The sequence below is a fragment of the Meles meles genome, chromosome 1 (genome assembly GCF_922984935.1).
Source record: "Meles meles chromosome 1, mMelMel3.1 paternal haplotype, whole genome shotgun sequence".
Classification (NCBI taxonomy): Eukaryota; Metazoa; Chordata; class Mammalia; order Carnivora; family Mustelidae; genus Meles; species Meles meles.
In genome coordinates this window covers 110,207,778-110,226,818 of record NC_060066.1, presented here as the reverse complement: position 1 = coordinate 110,226,818, position 19,041 = coordinate 110,207,778, and the positions used below count along the sequence as shown (strand labels likewise).

Sequence of the window (19,041 nt, the reverse complement as noted above, 5' to 3'; positions counted from 1 at the left end):
CCAATATACATATTTCTATTATCTCACAGGGATATATAGGAATTATTTGTACCATTTTGGGGATTTCTATAACTCTGCAAGTACTTCAGAAGGAAAAGTTAATAATAAAATACACACACAGAGAACCATGTATCCAGTTTGCTAACTCTTCTAGAATACCATAAAGACACTTCAGACTCAAGCCCCAAACTGAACTGGGCACCTAATCTTCCCCTTCTCCACCCTTCAAACCGGGTCTTCTTCCAGCATTCTGTATCTTCCAGAACAAACGCCATCCATCCGGATGTACAAGCTTAATAGTCAGCCTTGACACGTCCCCTCCCATAACTAATCTATCACTACATCCTGTGGATTTTACCCTTCTAATATATGTATCTTGTAGTCACAATTTCTCTCCACTTTCACCTTCACCTCCACCACCACCACCATCCAAGTCATCATCATCTCTCACTGAGCCCGCAGCCAGCCTCCCTGCCTTCACCCTTACCTCTCCGACCATTCACGTCATCTTTGCAAAATACAAATTTAAAGACAGCTTAATGCAATGCATGACCCTTGATTGGTTTCCCAAAAATAAAAAGTTATAAAGGACACTAATGAGACCACTGGGGAAATTTGCATGTCAGCTGTGTATGATCTATGAATGTTAAATGTCTTGCGTGTGGTAATGGTATTGTGGTTATGTAAGAAAATGTCCTTGTTCTCAGAAGATAGATGCTCAAGTCGATAGTAGTGCAAGATTTTTGAAATTAACTCCCAAATGATTCAGCAAAAATAGCAATGATTTTATTATTATTATTATTATATACATACAAAGTCAAAGAGAGACAAAGCCAGTTTGGTAAAATGTTGTCAGTGAATCTAGATGAAGGGTAAATAGGGAGCTCACTTGATTAATCTTGCAACTTTTCTGAAAGTTTTTTAAATTTTTTTAAAGGCTTGGAAAAAATATGTCATTATGTTCAATTTCTTGAGTGAGATAGAGATATTATGGTTATATAGGAGAATATCCTTCTCTTAGGTGATACATGTTGGAGTACTTGATGGTGAAATGCCTCTACTATCAGCAACTTATTTTCAAATTTGAAAATAATTGAACAAATTTTCAAATTTGAAAATAAGTATATTTTTAAGTATAAAAGTACTTAAATATATATTTATAAGTATATAATATACATAAATGTAAAAAATACTGAAAGGTAGCTATTGCTTTGGATTCTATTTTTCTGCAGGCTTGACATTTTTCAAAATTAGAAGCTGGGGAAAATACTTGGGAATGTATGGAGAAATAATTGATAAAATATTAAAGATAAAAAATAAAATACAAATTGAAAACTTACATATCATCTCGGAAAAAAGCTCATCCCGTTACAACCCTGCTTAAAACCTTCACTAGCAAAAAAAAAAAAAAAAAAAAAAAACCCTTCACTAGCCTCCCACTGCTACCAGGATAAAGACAAAGCCACCTAACAAGGCCTACAAGGTCCAGTATGGTCCAGCCCCTGCCTTCTCCCAAGCACGCCTACCTACTCCCCATCACCCTTATCTCTGCCCGCCCCCCCCCCCGCCCCCCTCCAGGCTCCGACTACACCTAACTAGACCCTAAGTAACCACTCCTCCAATGTTCTCTCTCCTGGCCTTTGCGTGTGCGACTACTACAGCTTGACTATGAGGGACTGAGACAGGGGCTTTTGAGCTGTCTCTTCTAAACCATTCTCCTAAAATCTCTCTGAAGTTTCCTCTGCATCCCCAGGTCTGGCTGACATGACTCCTTAGCATCCTGTTCTCCGTCCCACCATAGCACTTAGCACACAGTATTGTAACTGCCCGCTTGCTTGTTCATCGTCAGGGTTCTCGAAAATTCTCGAGGACCAGACCAGCTTTATTTCCCAGTCTCCAGGACTGGTCTGCGCACAGTAATTATGTGTCCAGTAAATGTAACGAGCTTCCATTTTCTTTTATGTAAAGTAAAGGAGTTCAGCTCGATGGCAATAAAATGTATCAAATAACAGCAGTCCCAACTGAGCAGGAATTCCCGGATTTTTTCCAACTCTGCTTCACAACCTAAAAACACGAGTCGCCAAAACTCATAGACTACAATTCCCGTGAGCCCCCATTCCACTACCGCGTAGCCAAGGACTCCATTTCCCAGCGTGCCTCAGGACGCGACGACAGCATTTGTCCGAGAACTTCAGGAGTCCGGTCCCTGAGCCACAACTGCGGTAGCCAAGGCTTAGCGGAAGGTAGAAAGGGCCCAACCTGGGGTTTAAAGGGGACACTGGCTCAACCACAAACCCCGAGTTGCGCGTACCCTGTATTTGCAACCGCCGGCCCACTCCCTGCTAAATGTGCCTGTTTGCGGGCCCTTTCCGATCCCTCGTAGGCCCTCCGCTGCCGGCGGCTGGAGGCCAAATTCCCCCACGTCACACAGAGGGAAGGGTTGGTGTCTGGAGTTGAGGCGGGCACCCTGCAGGAGGCGAGTGCGGATGTGGGCGGTTCGGGGGGAGAGGCCCTGACCCTCACTGCTCTGGGCCTTGTCTCTGCGGTAGCCGATGCTGAGTGGGCAGCTGGTCGGGCGCCTGTTCTCCATGGCTGGTCGCGCCTGTTTGTCCCGGAGCAGCGCAGGATTGGGGACTATCGGTCCCGTCGAGGCAGCCATTCGCACGAAGTTGGAGCAGGCCCTGAACGCTGAGGTGCTGGAGCTGCGCAACGAGAGCGGCGGCCATGCGGTCCCACCAGGCAGCGAGACGCATTTCCGCGTGGCGGTGGTGAGCTCTCGCTTTGAGGGACTAAGCCCCTTACAGCGGCATCGGCTGGTCCACGCTGCCCTGTCTGAGGAGCTGGCTGGGCCGGTCCACGCACTGGCCATACAGGCGCGGACCCCCGCCCAGTGGAAGGAAAACCCTCAACTGGACATGAGCCCCCCTTGCCTGGGTGGGATCAAGAAAACTCGGGGAACCCCCTGAGCCCCAGGAGAGGGAAGACCAGGATGCTAATGGCTTGTCTGTGAATAAACTACGGGCTTTCTTCCGGTCAATACAGTCTGGTGTTTGTAAGGGATAAGGACCCTTGGGTCCCATTCAGCCAGCGTATACATTAGTCTCTGCAGATAGCAACTCGTTTCAGATCAGAGCTTACCCAAGGAAAGAGTAGAATCACCACTGCCTTTGCCCTATGCTATTTAGGAAAAGCTGCCCAAGCATTTCATGTTAGAGTGTGACTGAGGAATCATGGGACCTGATGAGTTGGTAATAATCCTACACATTAAAAGATAAATTATCATAGGAGATATGCTGCTTTGTGTTGTTAATGGCCTGTTGAATTAGTGCTAAGGTATTCTTTGCAGAAGAAAGATACCTGTAGCCTCCGGTGATCAGGGAGGGCTTTGAGGGAGGGGGGGCAGGGTGTGTGTGTGTCACCTAATTGGATCTTTAAAGGAAAGCCCACTTAAACCAGAAAAGGAGAGGAAAGATGTTACAAGTAGGGGGAAGAGCTCAAGCAAAGGCAGAGAAGCTGGAGGAGACAGTGACTTGACTGGACAAGACAGGAGTTACAAATACATTTGAATTTCATACCAGGGAAATGTTTGGCTTTCTATCAGCCTGTCCATTTCCAAAAGGATTTGCCTTTGTTTCTCAGAAAAATCCTTAACAAAACAAAAACCAAAACACACTAAGGCAGTGCAAAGATAATACAAAAAATGAATATAGAAGAAGGAGAAAACTTTATATAGTCCTTTTCCTTATGAGCCTTTTAAAGTTGTATTTCTGAGGGGAGCTGAAATGATGTCCAGATAAACAACTTTAATGACCTCAATGTGGCAATAGACTCTACATACTAAAGAAAAAGATGAACATAAATTTTGATCATTTTGAGCTATAGTTTGGACTGCATCTGGTTGGACAATAGGAAGTCACTGAGTTTTGAGGAAGGCCATACCACAGAGCATTCTGGGGCAGAGCAATCTGGCAGTGATGTGTAAGTGAATTGGCATAGGAGATGAGAGGCACAGAGATCAAGAGAGAAGGTGGGACCCTGACTTCAAGGTCAGCTGTAGGCATAGAAAGAATAGAGTTTTATTAGAGAGCTACCATAAAAAAAAAAAAAAAATCAGAAAATGGCTTGATTAGAACAGAGCACAGACATAGCCATTTGGGATTTTAAGGGTTTATTTCCTTTTTATTTTTCATCAGTATTTTTCATTTCATTTTCACATCAACAGAGTTGAGTTTAGGGGGGTTCCCCAGGAGAACGGGAGAGATGGATGGGTCCCTTCAGAGGGCACAAGGGAGAAGGCTGCGTCCAGCAAATGAAGGGTAAGGAAAGGGGTACACACTTGTACACTGGGCACTGGAGAAGGCAGTCCTTTGAGCACAGACACCAAAGAGTTAAACAGTCCCCACCTGGTTCAGTGTTACAAAATGGGGGGAGTGACCATAGGCTGGGGGCACCAGACGCAGCATGAGGAGGGTGAATTTGGATTTTCTTTTTTTGTTGTTGTTTTCACTTTTTTCCTTTTAACTTTTTTTTTTTTTTAACATTTTACAAACAGCTAAAAACTACAACACGTCACAGCTACAGTGGGGGGTGGGGGGGCAGGAGGGCACCAAAGAAAGCAGCCACACAGTGGGGTGAGACAAGGGCAGCTTAACTTACTGGGGCTATCATGTAGAAAGGGTGAAATGGGGAAACTGAGGCTTCTGGTCCCACATTAGGGGGTCCCTGGCTTATTGCCCAACCTCTTCCCACTTCAGAGGAGTTGCTGGGAGGGCCCCTGCTTTCTGCCCCTGCCCCAGCTCCTTGTGCTTTTTGATCTGCTGGTTTGACCCCATGCCTGGTTTCTTTCCCTCCCCTGCTACCCTGCCTGTGAGGGGACAGGTGGGGGGTGGAAGGGCAGCTGTGCCGTCCCTGTCTGTGCTATTGTGGGTAGAGCCTCTCACTCCAGGGGCCTGTGCTTCTTGAGAGGAGGCGGGGAGATGGACCTTGTCAGGTGCCCTTGGTCCGGCTAGACTGCAGGACTCATCCTAGCCTGGCCTGGGGCTCCTCCCTCCCAGGCCTGGCCCAGAAACAAGATTAGGGGAGGGACTATGGGAGGCAGGTAGTGTGTGTATCCGCGGAGATCACCCTTGGCTTATTTCTTAGGACAGTGACACCCCGCCCCACAGCACATACACAACACATACGTGAAGTGTTACACACACATTCACACACACACAGTCCTGCTGAGCTGCCTCAGAACTTAATATATAAATAAATAAGAATCAGCTAAGTTCATAAAATTCAGGCTCCTTACTTGTAGCCCAAATTGGCGGGGGGAGGGAGGGAGTGGAGGCCAGGGGGCTGAGGTTTATTGCTACTCCCCCAGCATCTGACAGCTGTGAAAGGGCACCTGAGGCGCTTCCAACTCTAAGAAGTTCTTTTGGTCCATAGATTACACGGAGCCCCAGCCCCCAGCGCAACCACATGCCCACGGTTTCACCAGGGCCCAGGTAGAGGGGATGAGGGGGAGGGCCGGAGGCCTGTTCTGGAAGCCCTAGAGCGGGGAAGAGCTAGGACCCCTCACTAACACTGGGGGAGAAGGGGGAGCCTGAGCCTTCTCCTGTGCAAAGTCAACGAGGGGAAGGAGGTGGGGAGGAGAGCTGCATCCCCAAATGGGGATGAAAGAGCCTTCCCTGTAGTTCCTGCCCACGGGGTCACACACATGCACACGCGCACACGCACACACAAACACACGGCTAAGACACGGAACACGGGAGTGGGGAGTGAGGCTGCTCGGGCCGGATGGCAGGGCAGGGAGGGAGAAGGAGCCGTTGGCCTCACAGTGTGCCTGCCACCCTCAAAAGCCTGGCGGCCCTCTCACTGCAGCACCTGCCCCCGGGTCTCAGGCAACTTCAGGGCCAGAGAGCTCCCGAGGGCAAGCGCGGCCGAGGCAAACAAGATGGGGGCAGCCTTGGTGATTCCCACAAAGGATGTGAAGATGCTGATCCCCAGCACAGCTGCCAGTTTACAGAGAGCGTTCAGGAAGCCGAAAGCTGTGGTCCTGCTCCGAGTCCCCAGGGCAGTCAGAAGAGGAGATAAGGAAGAGGCAAGGGAGGGTTTGTGGGGGATGGGCAAGTAGGTGGGAGGACAAAGGAGAGATGGCAGGTGGTGTCCGAGAAGGAGAGGAAGGATGGAAGGATAGGAGAGGTGAGGCATGGACATCAGGGAATAGAGATTGGGAGGCAAGGTGAAAAGAAGACCAAAAAATTTGGTTAATAGCTAAGACTTCAAGGAGCAAATACTAAGGTTACCAGCCCTTAGAGGAGAAACTCCATGGGAATGTGCGTCCTTCTAACCCTAAAGATGATCTCCCATTCAGCCCACTTCCTTATGCCACCTCCCCAAAAACCGGCGGCCCTGCCCCCACGACACTCTGACTACCTCTTGTCCGAGGGGTAGAGTTCAACGGTCAACACGTCCAGCGCGTTCCAGGATGCAATGCTGACCCCCCCAAAAAGGCAGAGCAGGGCGATCATGGCTGACTCGCTGTTCCCAAAAGACAGGAAGAAGCAGGAGACACAGGACATCACGCTGGAGCCAGCTGGAGCCAGGAAAGGAGGGAACATGAACCCAGCCACAGTGATTCCCATCCACGACCCACCCCATGCCATCAACCAGGCTTGAGGGTAGCCCAGGATGAGACTCTCCTTCCCAAAGAACTTAAAACGAAGGCTCCTCCCTCATCCCCAACCTCCCTTATAATTCTCTTTTTACTAGTAACATCAATAACAACCATCTCTTCAATGACAGCTAGGGGCCAGGGAGCCTGATCTTTACATGCATTGATCTAATGCGTCAGGCAGGTACTTTCATCACCCCCATTTTGCAGACGAGCCTGGGCTCAGAGAGGTGAAGTAACTTGCCCAATGTAGGTGGCGGAGCTGAGATTCAAAACGCATAGCCTCCAAGCCTGCGTGCTCACTATTCTGCCTACCTCCTTTACCCCCCAGAGAAGCTTCCACGCCAGGCCCCACCCCATCTCGCAGCCAAGACCTAAACAGAAGACAAGAGAGAGAGAACCTTCTCTGGCTAAGCTTTTCCTTCAGAATCGGGGGAGAAGCATGTTGACAGCTCGCCCTGCTCCCCAGCCCCCGAGTCAGTTCTGACACACCACCACCCACCCGCCCCCTTACCAAGCATCCGGAGCCTGCCAATCTTGTCCATAAGCAGGGCAGACACGATATTCCCGGGAAGCACAGCCAGCGTCCCCAAGAAGCTGACAAAGTACACCATGTAGGCGCCTTCGCCGGTCCCTGTCACATCTAGCGGGCAACCCTCCTTGTTGTGCAGGAACGTGCTGTTCACCAGACGGCTATTCACAAACTTGTACTCAAACAGGTCTGGGGGCCAAGACCAAGGAAGGCGGGTGGTCAGTGAAATGTGAGAGGGAGGCTCAAGGCAGGGCTCAAGGCGCTGCTTTTGTGGGGTTAGTGGGGCGGGGGGAGGGGGTAGTGGGGGGCAGGGCTCTCAAACTTGCTCAGGGCATTCATTATAAAACATCAAATGAGAGCACCCTGGCAACCAGGATTGTTCCTATGGTGTAGGAAATGACCATGTCTATGAAATGGAACAGTGGAACCGACTGTTTCCAAGTTTTCTCACTAATAATCTTTGCTTCTTATTCATTCCTTTTGTCTGCCCTAGCTGACTATAAGCAGTAGTGGAGCTGTGGGTCTAGGAAAAATTCCTGAGCAGATATTAAAAATCATTAGAAGTCCTTTCCATTATTTTTCCTTGCAAGGTGGGAAAAGCTTACCCAGTACTTCATCAGAGGCGGGATCCTCAGTCTAGCTGACAAAGCGGCAGTTCATGTTTGAGAATCACTGTTTTAAAAACTGGACTAATGTGGGGTGCCTGTGGGGGCTCACTGAGTTAAGCAGCCGACCCTTGATTCCCACTCAGGTGGTGATTTCAGGGTAGTGGGGTTGAGCCCTTCGTGGTGTTCCCTGCTTAGCAGGAACTCTGCTTGAGGCTCTTTCTCTCTCTCCCTCTGCCCCTCCCCACCCACCCTTCAAATAAATAAAAACAAAAATAAAAACAAAACAGGGCACCTGGGTGGCTCAGTTGGTTAAGCAATTGCCCTTGGCTCAGATCATGATCCTGGAGTCCCAGGATGGAGTCCCACATCCGGCTCCCTGCTCAGCAGGGAGTCTGCTTCTCCCTGTGCCCCTCCCCACCTCATGCACTTTCTCTCATTCTCTCTCTTTCAAATAAATAAATAAAATCTTTTTTTTAAAGATTTTTTTAATTATTTATTTGATACACAGAGAGAGATATCATAGGAAGGCAGAAAGGCAGGCAGGGGGGGGGAGCAGGCTCCCTGCTGAGCAGAGAGCCACACAAGGGGCTGGATCCCAGGACCCCGAGATCATGACCTGAGCTGAAGGCAGAGGCTTAACCCACTGAGCCACCCAGGTGCCCCCACAAATAAATAAATAAAATCTTAAAAAAAAAAAACAGGCACTGGACTAATGCAATGATTTCCAACCTTTTACCCACCAAATAACCCTTTTATGATTTTTTTTCCTGAAGACCCTGTTGGAATGAGTTCTGCCCTCTTCAAAATTGCATTCATAACATCACACAGTTACTTGAATTCCAGCTCAAAGACAAAGAACTTTGATATTTTGCCAGGTAGTCTTAAAACTATTACAGAGAATGTTCCATTTCTGTTCGATTTTTGGAATTTTTGGTAGTAGCTCACAGGCGCGTGTACCACCTTCCTGCAGGGCTCCACAGATCTCAGCTTCTGAACCCTGGGCTAGGGAATGAGCAAGTCTCCTTTTCCCCCCTTCAGGGTCCATCCAGCCCTTTGGTCTAACAGCCACCAGCCACACCACCTTACCAGTGTTATAGAACACAGTGTTGATGAACGTGCAGTTGCGGAAGAATGTGTTGCTCGAAGTGACATCCTCGAAATAACACTCCTCAAACAAGGAATCCTCAAAGGACACTGACTTCAGACGCAGCCCGATGAACCTAGAAGGCCAGGATGATGAGATAAACTTTCCCCTCATCCTCATACCCTCCTCCAAGACTCATTCCCTGGAAGTGAGAAGAAACCCCATTTACCCCCCAAACACCCCGTCTCCAAACTCCCAGGCTCATACAAGAGGTAGAAAGGACAGGGACGAAGTGACATGGAAAGCTCCCCATGTACTTGTCATTGAAGTACTGTCCCCCCCGGTGGATCTGATTCTCCAGCGTGAAATTAAAGGTCACGTGCTCCACACGCTCCCCAGAGAACAACTTGGTCCGGGCTGCATAGTCCACCGCCTGGAGATGGCGGATCATGTCAGGAAACCAGACAGTCAGGCCGTAGTAGCTGGAGAGTCAAGGACGATGGAATCAGAAAAAGCTCAGGATTAGAACCAGAGGGTCCAGAAATGAGGGGGGAGAGAGTCCGGACCTTGCTCACCTCTCCAGCCTCATCCTTCACCCCTCTTCCCTTCACCGACTGCCGAGGGTCCAGGGGGGACTTCACATTGGTCTCCTCACCCACTGCACTCTTATCTCCCGTGCATCTGCTCTGCCCTCGGCCTGGCACAGTCTCCCCCACCCCCCACCCCCAGCCTGTCTAACCTCCATCTGGTCTTCAGGACTCTGATCCCCACCACCCCCACACACCCCCTCACCTGAATGACATGGTGAACCACACGCCCATCATCATCAGAGTGATGCGTCGATATTCGGGACCAAAACAGGAGAGGAAATTGCCCCAAACCTAGGTGGAACAGAATAGTCAGACAGAGGCTACACTAACTTGTAGTACCCCCAGGTCCCCCCTTCTCCGACTCAACCCCTTCCCTTCAGGTCACCCACCATCCCCACACACAGGTTCCAGCCCTGCCTTCATCTCCACCTCTCCCGCTCCCTTCTCTCTCTTCATGAACCATCCCTCGTTACCTGCCCCCCCAGGCTCAGGGCCCGGACCCCCCAGCGCTGGTACCAAGTCCCCGTGTCTGACTGGATTTCGATCAACTCATCCTCCTGATGAATCGTCTTAATGTGGGTTACCTGGGGTCAAGAGAGGGGGTTAGCCATCATATAGTCTGTATTTCCCAATCCCATTCTGGTGCCTCGGTTTCTCCTCCGGTAGCAAAATGCAAGCAGGGGGTGGGGGAGAGATATGCCACAATACCCCAAGAGATGACATAGAGGGAGGGTGTGGGGTATGGTTGGAGAGGTCAGGGTAGGTAGGGGGTGGTATCCAGAGAGAGGCTGGTGGGGCTGGGACCGGAGTGCTGTGGAGGATCTCGGGGAGGGCTATGGCTTACAGAGAAGACTCGCTCAGGATGACCCTTGGCTCGCATGTTGGTGTCATGAACTTGCTTCAGCACCATCCAGGCCTCATCATGCTTCCCATTCTAGAGCCACAGACACAGTTCCCATATCTGGGTTAGCTCCTGCCTGAGCCAGGGCAACAGGCCCCCTCCATGTGGCTTCTCTAGTCCAAGATACAAAAAGGCTCCCCCCACTACCTCCGACCTCTGGGCACGGACATCACCTGCTCTGAATGAGGCCCAAGAAGGGATACGGCAAAATATAATTGGACTTGGGCCATAGTAGGGAGAGTCCAGGAGACAGATACAACTACGGGTCCTAGGGATTCATAGGGATAATGAAAAGAGAACTGAAAACAAGGGAATTGATGAGGGCAAGGAGATGGTCAGAGGAAGAGCAGCTTCCTAACCCTGCTGGACCGAGATCTACTTGGAGAGGGAAGAAGTAGAGGAGGGAAACATCTCTTGAACTCTAAAGTCGGGACCAGGCCCTCTGCCCACAACATCTTAAGCCACTCCTGGGTGAGCAGGTACCCTCGTTTCTCCGTGCACAGAGATCACCCCCCTACAGAGATACAGCACCAGACAAAGGAAGCAAGCCAAAGTCCCCAGAAGTATGGACCCTGCAAGGGTCCTCCAAACCAAACCCATGGTGAGTGCTTGAACACAGAACTCCCTGCCTCTCCTCCCCCAGCCCAGCCCCTGCCCCACTCACCTCCAGGAAGAAGCGGGGGCTCTCTGGCTGTGTGGTCAGCGCGCCGATGGCAAACACGGAAGGGAAGGCGCAAACAAGGACAAACACTCTCCAGCTGTGGAACTGGTAAGCGGACCCCATCTGAAAGCTCCACCCTGGCAGGGACAAGTCAGCATCAGCAGAGAGGCCAGAGGCTGGGGGGGCTCCCACTACCAGGCACCTGGGCGAAGAGGGAGACACTGGGGCACGTTTCCCGGGGGCTGCTCACCATAGTGGGGGATGATGGCCCAGGCCATGGCAGCGGCATACACTCCACCAATCATCCAAAACATGCAGAGCCAGCTCAAATGCTCCCCACGTTTCTCCTGGGCCAGAAACTCCGAGAAATAGGAGAAGACAATGGGGATGGACCCTCCAATCCTGGAGGGCATCGCAAGAACTGAGCATTAGAAAAATTAGAGAGATCCCTTGCCCCAGCGCTCTGCATCCCTGAGCGCCTTTCATCTGCCACACCTTAGTAAAGAGATTTCTCCCACAGTGCCCTGCACACTCCCTCCCCAGCAGCCAGCAAGCACCCATCCTGGGGACCCTGAGACACAGGCAGGAAGGCCTCAGGGGCAGAGGAGGCACAGACGTTGAATCTTGAAGATGACTGCAGAGTTGCATGAGAGGGAAGATAATTATGGACAAGAGGGGAAATGCCCAGAGGAGAAAGATGGGAAAAGAGTCTGAGGGCAGGTCTGTGGGGAGCAGGTAAAAGACAAGAGCTTGCGGCCGGGGCAATGAACGCATGCTGGTACCTCAGGGAGTGTGGGAGTGTGATGGGTCAAGGCTTCCAAGTTCTGGCCGCTGTGGGTGTTAGCAAGGTCTTTTGTCAAATGCAGGAAATATGTCAACGGGAAAGGGGATAACTCAAGGGTTTGCAGGTACCCAGGGCTAAGGCTGAGACCCACCGGCCTCTTCATGGAGCCAGTCTTAGAATGGAACTAGAGGGTGGGTGGCAGACTGAGGAGTGGATCGGACAAGGAATGGTGTTCTGGACAAGTGGTAGATAGGTCCTGGACAGGGGGAAGCTGGCCTGAAGTTGGTAGAAGAAATGAATTCATTCAACGCATCCAGATTGGAGGAACATCTGGTATGCCGGTACTGTGTTGGGCTCTAGAAATACAACAGCGACCATGGACGGTCCTCCTTCAGGACTCCTCCAGAGGCTTAGGAAGTGACCACTCACCCAACCCCAGAAAGGAGGCGGCAGAAGAGGAAAGTGCCATAACCCTGGACGAAAGATGAGAAAAAGGCGAAGACGCTGTTGACTGAGAGCGAGATGAGCAGACACTGCCTCCGGCCCAGCCGATCAGCCAGACCTCCCCAGAGGAAGGCTCCCACCATCATGCCCAGGTAGACTATAAGGCCTGAAGGAGGGAAACAGAGGCAGCAGGGGTATGAGAGGACATGCTTTCTTTCTCGCACTTTGTGAGCATTAAGTAAGCTAGAGCTGCAGCAGAATGGATCAAGGAGCTGGAGAACTTCTAGAATAGCTAAGTCTACCCAGAGATGAGAGCAAGTAAGAGACGGTGAAATATGAGCAAAGACAGAAGGCCATCCCTGCAGGCCAGGGATTCAAAGGCAGGAAGGCAGACACGGGAAACCCCAAGAATTCTTTCTTTCTCTCCCCCCTCACCCCTGTTCTCTCTTGCTTGCTCTCAGCTCTTGCTCTCTCTCTGTCTCTCTGTCCCTCTCTCACACACACACACCATCCCCATCTCTGGCTTGCCTGGAAGGAGCAATGGATTGTCCCAGACTCCCAAACTCTCCTAGGGTCACCTCTCCCCTCCCAGCCTTGATGCCCTCAAAGCAGCAGGAGGGGTCTCTCGTGTACCTGGGAAAGCAGCTCCATTCCTTCTATCCCCCCCCCCCGATGAAACCCCCCACACAGAACCTGTCTTTTACTCCTCCTGGTTCCAGGGCTTCTGGACCTAAAACTCTCCTGTTTCTTACTTCCTTCCTATATTTGGAGTTGGAACTGATCTTAAAAATCATCTACTCCAAACTCTGCATTTTAGCCATGCTTCAGCCGAGCCCCAGGGAGTGGGGATCTGTCCAAGGTCTCACGGCAACTTGGGAGCACGGCAAGAATGAGAGATTCTTTGTGGGTGAGTCTAGGGAGTTTCCTCCTTCAGGGTTCACATCAGGAAGGGCCATTAGAGACCACTCACTGGCCCTTGAACACTGCCGATGCTGGCCAAGAACAAGTGTGGCCCATCTTCTCTGGCTGAAGACGGGCCTAGGATTGTTCCCCTATCCTCGTCAGCCTAAACTGACTTCCCATCTAAACTAGGAAGTTTAGACACTGATTTCTTATTTCCCAGATCAGGGAAAGGGTCAAGTTGACCAAAAGGAAGTGTCCAAAGAAACATGGCCACCTCCTGGAGAACTAATCAGACTACCACCCAAGCCCCAGCCCAGCACAAAGGACCTCACTGTGACCCAGCCTCAAGAGGAGGGTGTGTGAGGGGAGAGTGTGCAGAGGAACTCCAAGCCCTCTGGGGACATCTTGGGGCCAGGGGCCTAGGAGCCCAATGGTAAGGACAGGGGTTTCTAGAGTCTGGGGCAGGACAGGCCTGGAGTGCCTCCCCAGTGTGTCTTACCTAGCATGCCTTTGTTGGAGTCTGACAGGCACATGTCTTTTTCAGCACTGGGCAGCACAAAACCCACCACAAAGACTTCGACACCATCAGCCATCAGCGCCAGTCCAAGCACGAAATAGAGTGTCCACTGGAAGCGGCCATGGCCACACTCCCGGAGGATGGCTTCATACTGCTGAGCTAGTTCTTCCCGTTCTTTCCGCCGTTGCGCCTCCCCCCGGCCGCCAGGGGGGCCCTCCCCGTCGCCCAAGCCCCCCCTCCCTCCAGCCAGGGGAGCCCCATCTGCCATCCTCTCGCCTTTGCCCCCAGACTCTGCCCGGGGGATGCCCTGATATTCCCCTTCGTAGATCTCATCATCCTCATCGTGGCCCTCAGTGGCATCACTGGACGCGCCACCTTCCTCTTCATCCTGGGCCCCTTCCCCATGGTAATAGCCATCAGCAGGGGCAGGGAAGTCATCGTCATCGTCCTCCTCCTCAAAGCGGGAGTAGGATCTACGGGAATATTCATCCTGGACTCTGTCCAGGCCCTTCACCACCTTCTTGGCCGCATGCTTCTTGACTTCCTTGGCAATGTCTTTGGCCCCACGGATGAAAGCTGCCCGGTCTCTGAAGCCTTCTTCCATGATGTCTTTGGAAATGCTTCACTATACCTCCTCCACTCCCTGCTCCTTATTCAGATTTTGTTCAAGGATTTGTGAAGTCAGAAAGCCTCCTTCCTCCAGGTACTTAGATGAAGTGTGTTCAAATATCTCTAGCCATGGAATGAGAAAATAGGAAAGTCTAGGAGGGGGAAAGAGGGTGAGGAGTGCTGGCCAATTCAGTTGGATACATGGGGAAGGGAGATGGGGAGCAGGGGAATAGGAAAGGAGGGGGGAGCCAGGTTGTGGGGGCTAAGACGAAGAGCCAGGATAACTCAGGAAAGTCCGCCTACTTTTCTTCTAGAAGCTTCGGGAGATCTAGAAAATATAAAGGGGAAGGGGGAAGAGGTTGTGAAGCCTAAGATGGTAAAGAAGGCCAAGATAGAGCTCCCATCAACTCAGAGCCCTTCTGGGGCCACGTATTACAGATGGTCTCCTTGCTTCAAGCCCACGCTCAGTAAAAAGGGGTGATTTCCTGGACCGACCGTGGACTGTTCACAGACCCTTACCCTGACCTTGGAGATCAGCCCTATGAGATTTCTCTAGAGTCTGGGTCACCTTAGAGCCCTCCTCCTGATCCCCTGTCCCACATAAAGATCAGATTCCTTGCTTTACCACTGACCTGCAAGGAACAAAACAAGAAACGTGGAAAACCAGAATTCTCTATTCTAGTCCACTCTGGCTTTCTTACTTGGCGCAGAGCTTGGAAAGAATGTGTATAGGGACCAAGTCCTCCCAACTGTTGACTTCAGTCACCTGAAGTGAGGCTTCCACACTCCTCCCCTCAAGTTCCATGTTTATAGGCCTCACAAAGAGGGTCTTCTCAGTGGGTATAAGATGGGTTCCAGAGTTGGAGAGACTTAGGTTTGACTTTTTGCTTCAGCACTTATTAGTTAAGTGACCTCAGGCATGACTCTGAACACCCAAGCCTCAGTTTCCTCTTCCTTAAGGGGAAAGGAAGGATTAAATGACACAATATGTATAACTTCCTTACGATAGTACCCAGCACATACAAAGTGATGAATAAATACTAGTCATTACTCCTTGCAGTGCTGATAACATGGTGAGATCCTCTCTATTCCCTCACGAGACCCCAGGACAAAAGCCACCTCTGAATGTTTATGGAGAAAGCTGGTTTGGGGCAAAGCACACGACAGTTGTATGACCTAAGTTGAAATCCCAGCTCTGCCATTTACTTTACTGACTGCTCTTGGGAAAATTATTTAATTTCCCTCAACCTCAGTGTCCTTATATTTAAACTGGGGATAATTTTCTTTTTCTGAGTCCACAAGAGAATTCAACCTCATAGTAGATATTCTACAAATATTAGTTTCCCTCCTTCCTATTAGATTGAAAAAAAAAATGTGAAGGAAGCAGGAAGCAGCAAGGAAAGAACTGGAGGTTGTACTTGGAGGTTGTTGTCCAGTATCCTCCCAAAACAGAGTCCAAAGACCCCTCTGTGTTCAAATTAATTCCAGCAGATGGGCCCACACTGTCTCTCTCCAGACAAACAAGGGAAGACTCAAAAAAGGGGAGATCTGGAACCTGAGGTCACGGAGAAGAGGCAATGTCTGGCTGCTGCCACTTTTCCCTCAGGACATCATCCATGGGCCCCTTCCCTGGTGTGGGCAGGAATAGAAATGGCTGATCAGATCCATACTTTTCCATCATGGGGGTCTAATGTCCATAGCTGTGACTCTTTTCTCCAGGGCCTCCCTTCCTAATTAATCCCCCTTAATCTTTTCTGCTCCTCCTCCAGTAGTCAAGGAAAAAGGAGTCCACAAATACCGCACTGTGTAGGAGGCCAGGAGAGAATGAAGGGGGCCTTGGGCCTACCCCCCAAAAAGACATCCTCCAGAGGGAAGCACAGGAGAAACCCCTTTCCTTCACAGAAACAGGGGAAGCAGGATGAGATTCTGATCAGAGAACATTCCCCTAAAAATATCCTGCCTCCTGCTCCCACCTATCTAGGGCCTTCCTTAAATGTCACACACGCATACAGAAGCCTGGTTAGAAGGGGATAAGTCACGCTACGTGGCTCAGAGAGAAGCACTGACAAGCAGGGCCTTAGCCCCTTGGGCCTGATGAGAGCAGTGGACCACAATGACCAAAACCAGTGACCCTTAGGTCACCTTCTTTTCTTTGTGATTCAAGGCTCCAACCATCCCCTATGCAAGAGAGGGAAATGTGGAGTCCCCTCACTGCATGTCCATTTGCTTTCGTCTCCTTTCATTCCTGTCTAGGATCTCCGCCAACCCCCAAACCCTGAAGGAGACAGATGGACCCACCAGGAGCCACATCCTGTGTTTGTCAACGCTAGTTACCCCTGAGAAGGTACATGGAGGGTAGGTAGATGCCCTGAGAAGGTACATGGAGGGTAGGTAGATAAGGCCCCCAGAGCCACAGCCGGATATGATGGCTCAACAGCCGGCTCCCCCAGGGCCAATGAGCCCAGGAGGTCAGAACGGAGAGAAAGAAGACAAATTCTTGGAGTTGGTGAGGAAGTGGTGCTATTTTTAGCCCCCAAAGCAGCACAGGGTGGCTAAGCCTGTGGGAGAGACAGGACTTGAAGAGGTGGAGGTTATAGAAGACAAAATTCAGGGTTACACGGCCCTTTAAGGTTGGCTGGCTCCATCTGACCGGAAAAAATGGGCCCAGGAGATTTTCTGCAGAACGGGGAAGGGGGGCTCCCGAGCAAAGGCTTCCCTTCTGGACGATAAGGAAAGGGTCCAGAAGCTCCCACCCCCAATCAAAATCCCTGACTTTGGGAGTCACCCGCATTCCCCAACCCTCCATAGCCCAGGTGACAAGGTCATTAAGAAGCAGTCAGTTAAAAACATCCACCGACCGGGGAGGTGGGGGGGTAAGACGGGAGCGGGGGTGGGGGTGGGGGGGGGAGTGGGGGGGGCGCTGGATCTCCCCTTCTTGTTACAGCTGGGTGACTGAGCCTCAGCTCCCACCCAAGATGCCCAAGGCTGCACCTCCCCTCCTTACATCCTATCCCAGGCTTAGGAAGATGGAGCATTCACAGTTCGGAAGGGGAAAAAGATGAAGGTGTCCGCTGAGAAGGCACAGCGGAGGAATACCGAGAGGCTGGGCGGCAGGGAGAGACCTCCACAAGCATAGGCATAGAGACAGTCTCTACCGGCATTTGCAGCAATAGCCAAACCCCCAGCACCCCCCCACCCCATCTCGCCTCTGCTCTGGCGTAAGAGAGGAGCCCCTAGAATTGACTGAACCTATTCTCTGAGTGCCCCCCACCCCCCACCACCACCCTTAGTCCTGCCTCTGGGCAAGTGCCCTTCATCGCTCAACACCCCTTCCCCCACACCCGGGAGCAACGACCCAAAGTCCCCTCCATGCGCGCTTCAACCCCGGTGGTTTACCATCTTTCTATCCAGCGTCTCCATTCTTCCTTTCCCTTCCCTCCCTCCTTCACCTGCCCTTTCTCCTCTGCCCCCACCTCCCCAACTCCAGGCAAGCCGACTGAGGCAGTATCCATTCTCTGGCCCCAGCCAAGGTCACTTATCATTGCGGGGGGGGGGGGCGGGGGGGGGGAGCGGCGGAGGGTGTGCAAGGTGAGGAGGGCATTGGACTTTGAAGGAACGTTAGCCCACCTAACAAACCCCCCACCCCGTCTATATCTGAAAGGTAGTAGCGACTTGGCTAAGGTCGCGAAAAACACCCCTACTCCATATATGTATTCTGATCCTCACAGCAACTGAAATAAATATCCATTCAGACCACCACCAGCCCCCTCACCCCTAAACTGCGGACGGTCAACCCCCCACCCCCACCCCACCCTCTTACCCCCCAGCAAAGCATCCGAGGATAAAATGGCTGCAAGGCAAGGCAAGGATGCTTCTGCCCTGGGTGGGGTGGAGGTAAGAGACTTGAGAGACGGGTCTCACCTGGCCTGAGCGCCCTGGGTAAGGGGAGTCCCGGGTGCGGGCGGGGGTCCCGGGCGCGGGGCTGGCGGCAGCATCGACTGCTGCTCCGGGTACCAGGGGAAGCGGCAATGCAGACCTGCCCCCCCATACACGCTCCGGCCCCGCCTCCGCCCGCCTCCTCCCTCCCCCCCACCCCCCAGCGCCACAGAGCACCGGGAGAGACCATTGTTGGGGGGGTGGGGAGCAGCAGAAGAAAAGAGGAGGGGATGGCCTCAGGGCATCGGGGAGCGAGGATGGAGGGGCCAAGGGGGCTGTCACAGACACAGCTGGAGAGGACACACAGCCCTTCCCCAGCCCGCTCCTAATAAAAGATGAAAGGAACTAAGGAAGGAATAGTGATGTTAGGAAGACAAGTGGGCAGACAGAAAGGGAGGTGAGGAACAAGGCGGCCCCTTTCCCGGCGCCCCATTCCTAGTATGACAGGACTCAGGAATTTCAGGGCTTCTTCCTGCCTCCAAAACACCTCCCTTCTTCCCCTTCTCCACTAATCCCAGCCATACCCTTTTCCCACGACCATCTCCCTAGTCCGGAGTGCTCAGAATCCAAGTTTACCTGGCCATTTTAGAGAAAGCAAGAATAGCAAGGTTTTTGATCCTGAACTGCCAGAGGTGAGACTCCTGGAGAGATCCCTGCCATCTTTTCCCAGAAACAGAAGCAGCCCTCATTATTTATTTCCAGTGCAGACCTCCCCTTCGTCCCTTCAGTTGGCAGCAGCAGAGGTGAATAGGAGAAGAAGCTGAGGGCGATTTACAGGCCTAACCAGCTGGGCATTAACCCATCTATTCATTTG

The 19,041-nt window shown here is 51.6% G+C and overlaps 2 protein-coding genes across 2 annotated transcripts; one reads left to right on the top strand and one right to left on the bottom strand.

Moving 5' to 3' along the window:
- The first annotated feature begins 2,152 nt into the window (after positions 1–2,152).
- Positions 2,153–3,287, top strand: BOLA1 (bolA family member 1). Its single transcript, XM_046016885.1, has 2 exons — positions 2,153–2,243; positions 2,550–3,287. Exon 2 carries the CDS (start codon positions 2,553–2,555, stop codon positions 2,964–2,966), a length of 414 nt encoding a protein of 137 aa, XP_045872841.1. The 5' UTR covers positions 2,153–2,243; positions 2,550–2,552; the 3' UTR covers positions 2,967–3,287.
- Positions 3,288–4,197: 910 nt separating this feature from the next.
- On the bottom strand, positions 4,198–18,332 carry SV2A (synaptic vesicle glycoprotein 2A). Its single transcript, XM_045981012.1, has 13 exons — positions 18,213–18,332; positions 13,665–14,619; positions 12,248–12,428; positions 11,285–11,436; positions 11,038–11,171; positions 10,317–10,406; positions 9,946–10,056; positions 9,675–9,763; positions 9,200–9,364; positions 8,885–9,018; positions 7,173–7,379; positions 6,421–6,580; positions 4,198–6,040 (listed from the first exon to the last, which is right to left on the bottom strand). The coding sequence occupies exons 2-13, from the start codon at positions 14,284–14,286 to the stop codon at positions 5,857–5,859; spliced, it is 2,229 nt and encodes a 742-aa protein (XP_045836968.1). The 5' UTR covers positions 14,287–14,619; positions 18,213–18,332; the 3' UTR covers positions 4,198–5,856.
- Positions 18,333–19,041: the final 709 nt, after the last annotated feature.

Coding starts and splice junctions, on each gene's coding strand:
- BOLA1 (XM_046016885.1), top strand. CDS start 2,553: ATGCTGAGTGGGCAGCTGGTCGGGCGCCTGTTCTCCATGGCTGGTCGC.
- SV2A (XM_045981012.1), bottom strand. CDS start 14,286: ATGGAAGAAGGCTTCAGAGACCGGGCAGCTTTCATCCGTGGGGCCAAA. Junction 11,172..11,284: donor GGCCATCATCCCCCACTATG/GTGAGCAGCCCC, acceptor TGTCCCTGCCAG/GGTGGAGCTTTCAGATGGGG. Junction 6,041..6,420: donor CTCTACCCCTCGGACAAGAG/GTAGTCAGAGTG, acceptor GACTCGGAGCAG/GACCACAGCTTTCGGCTTCC.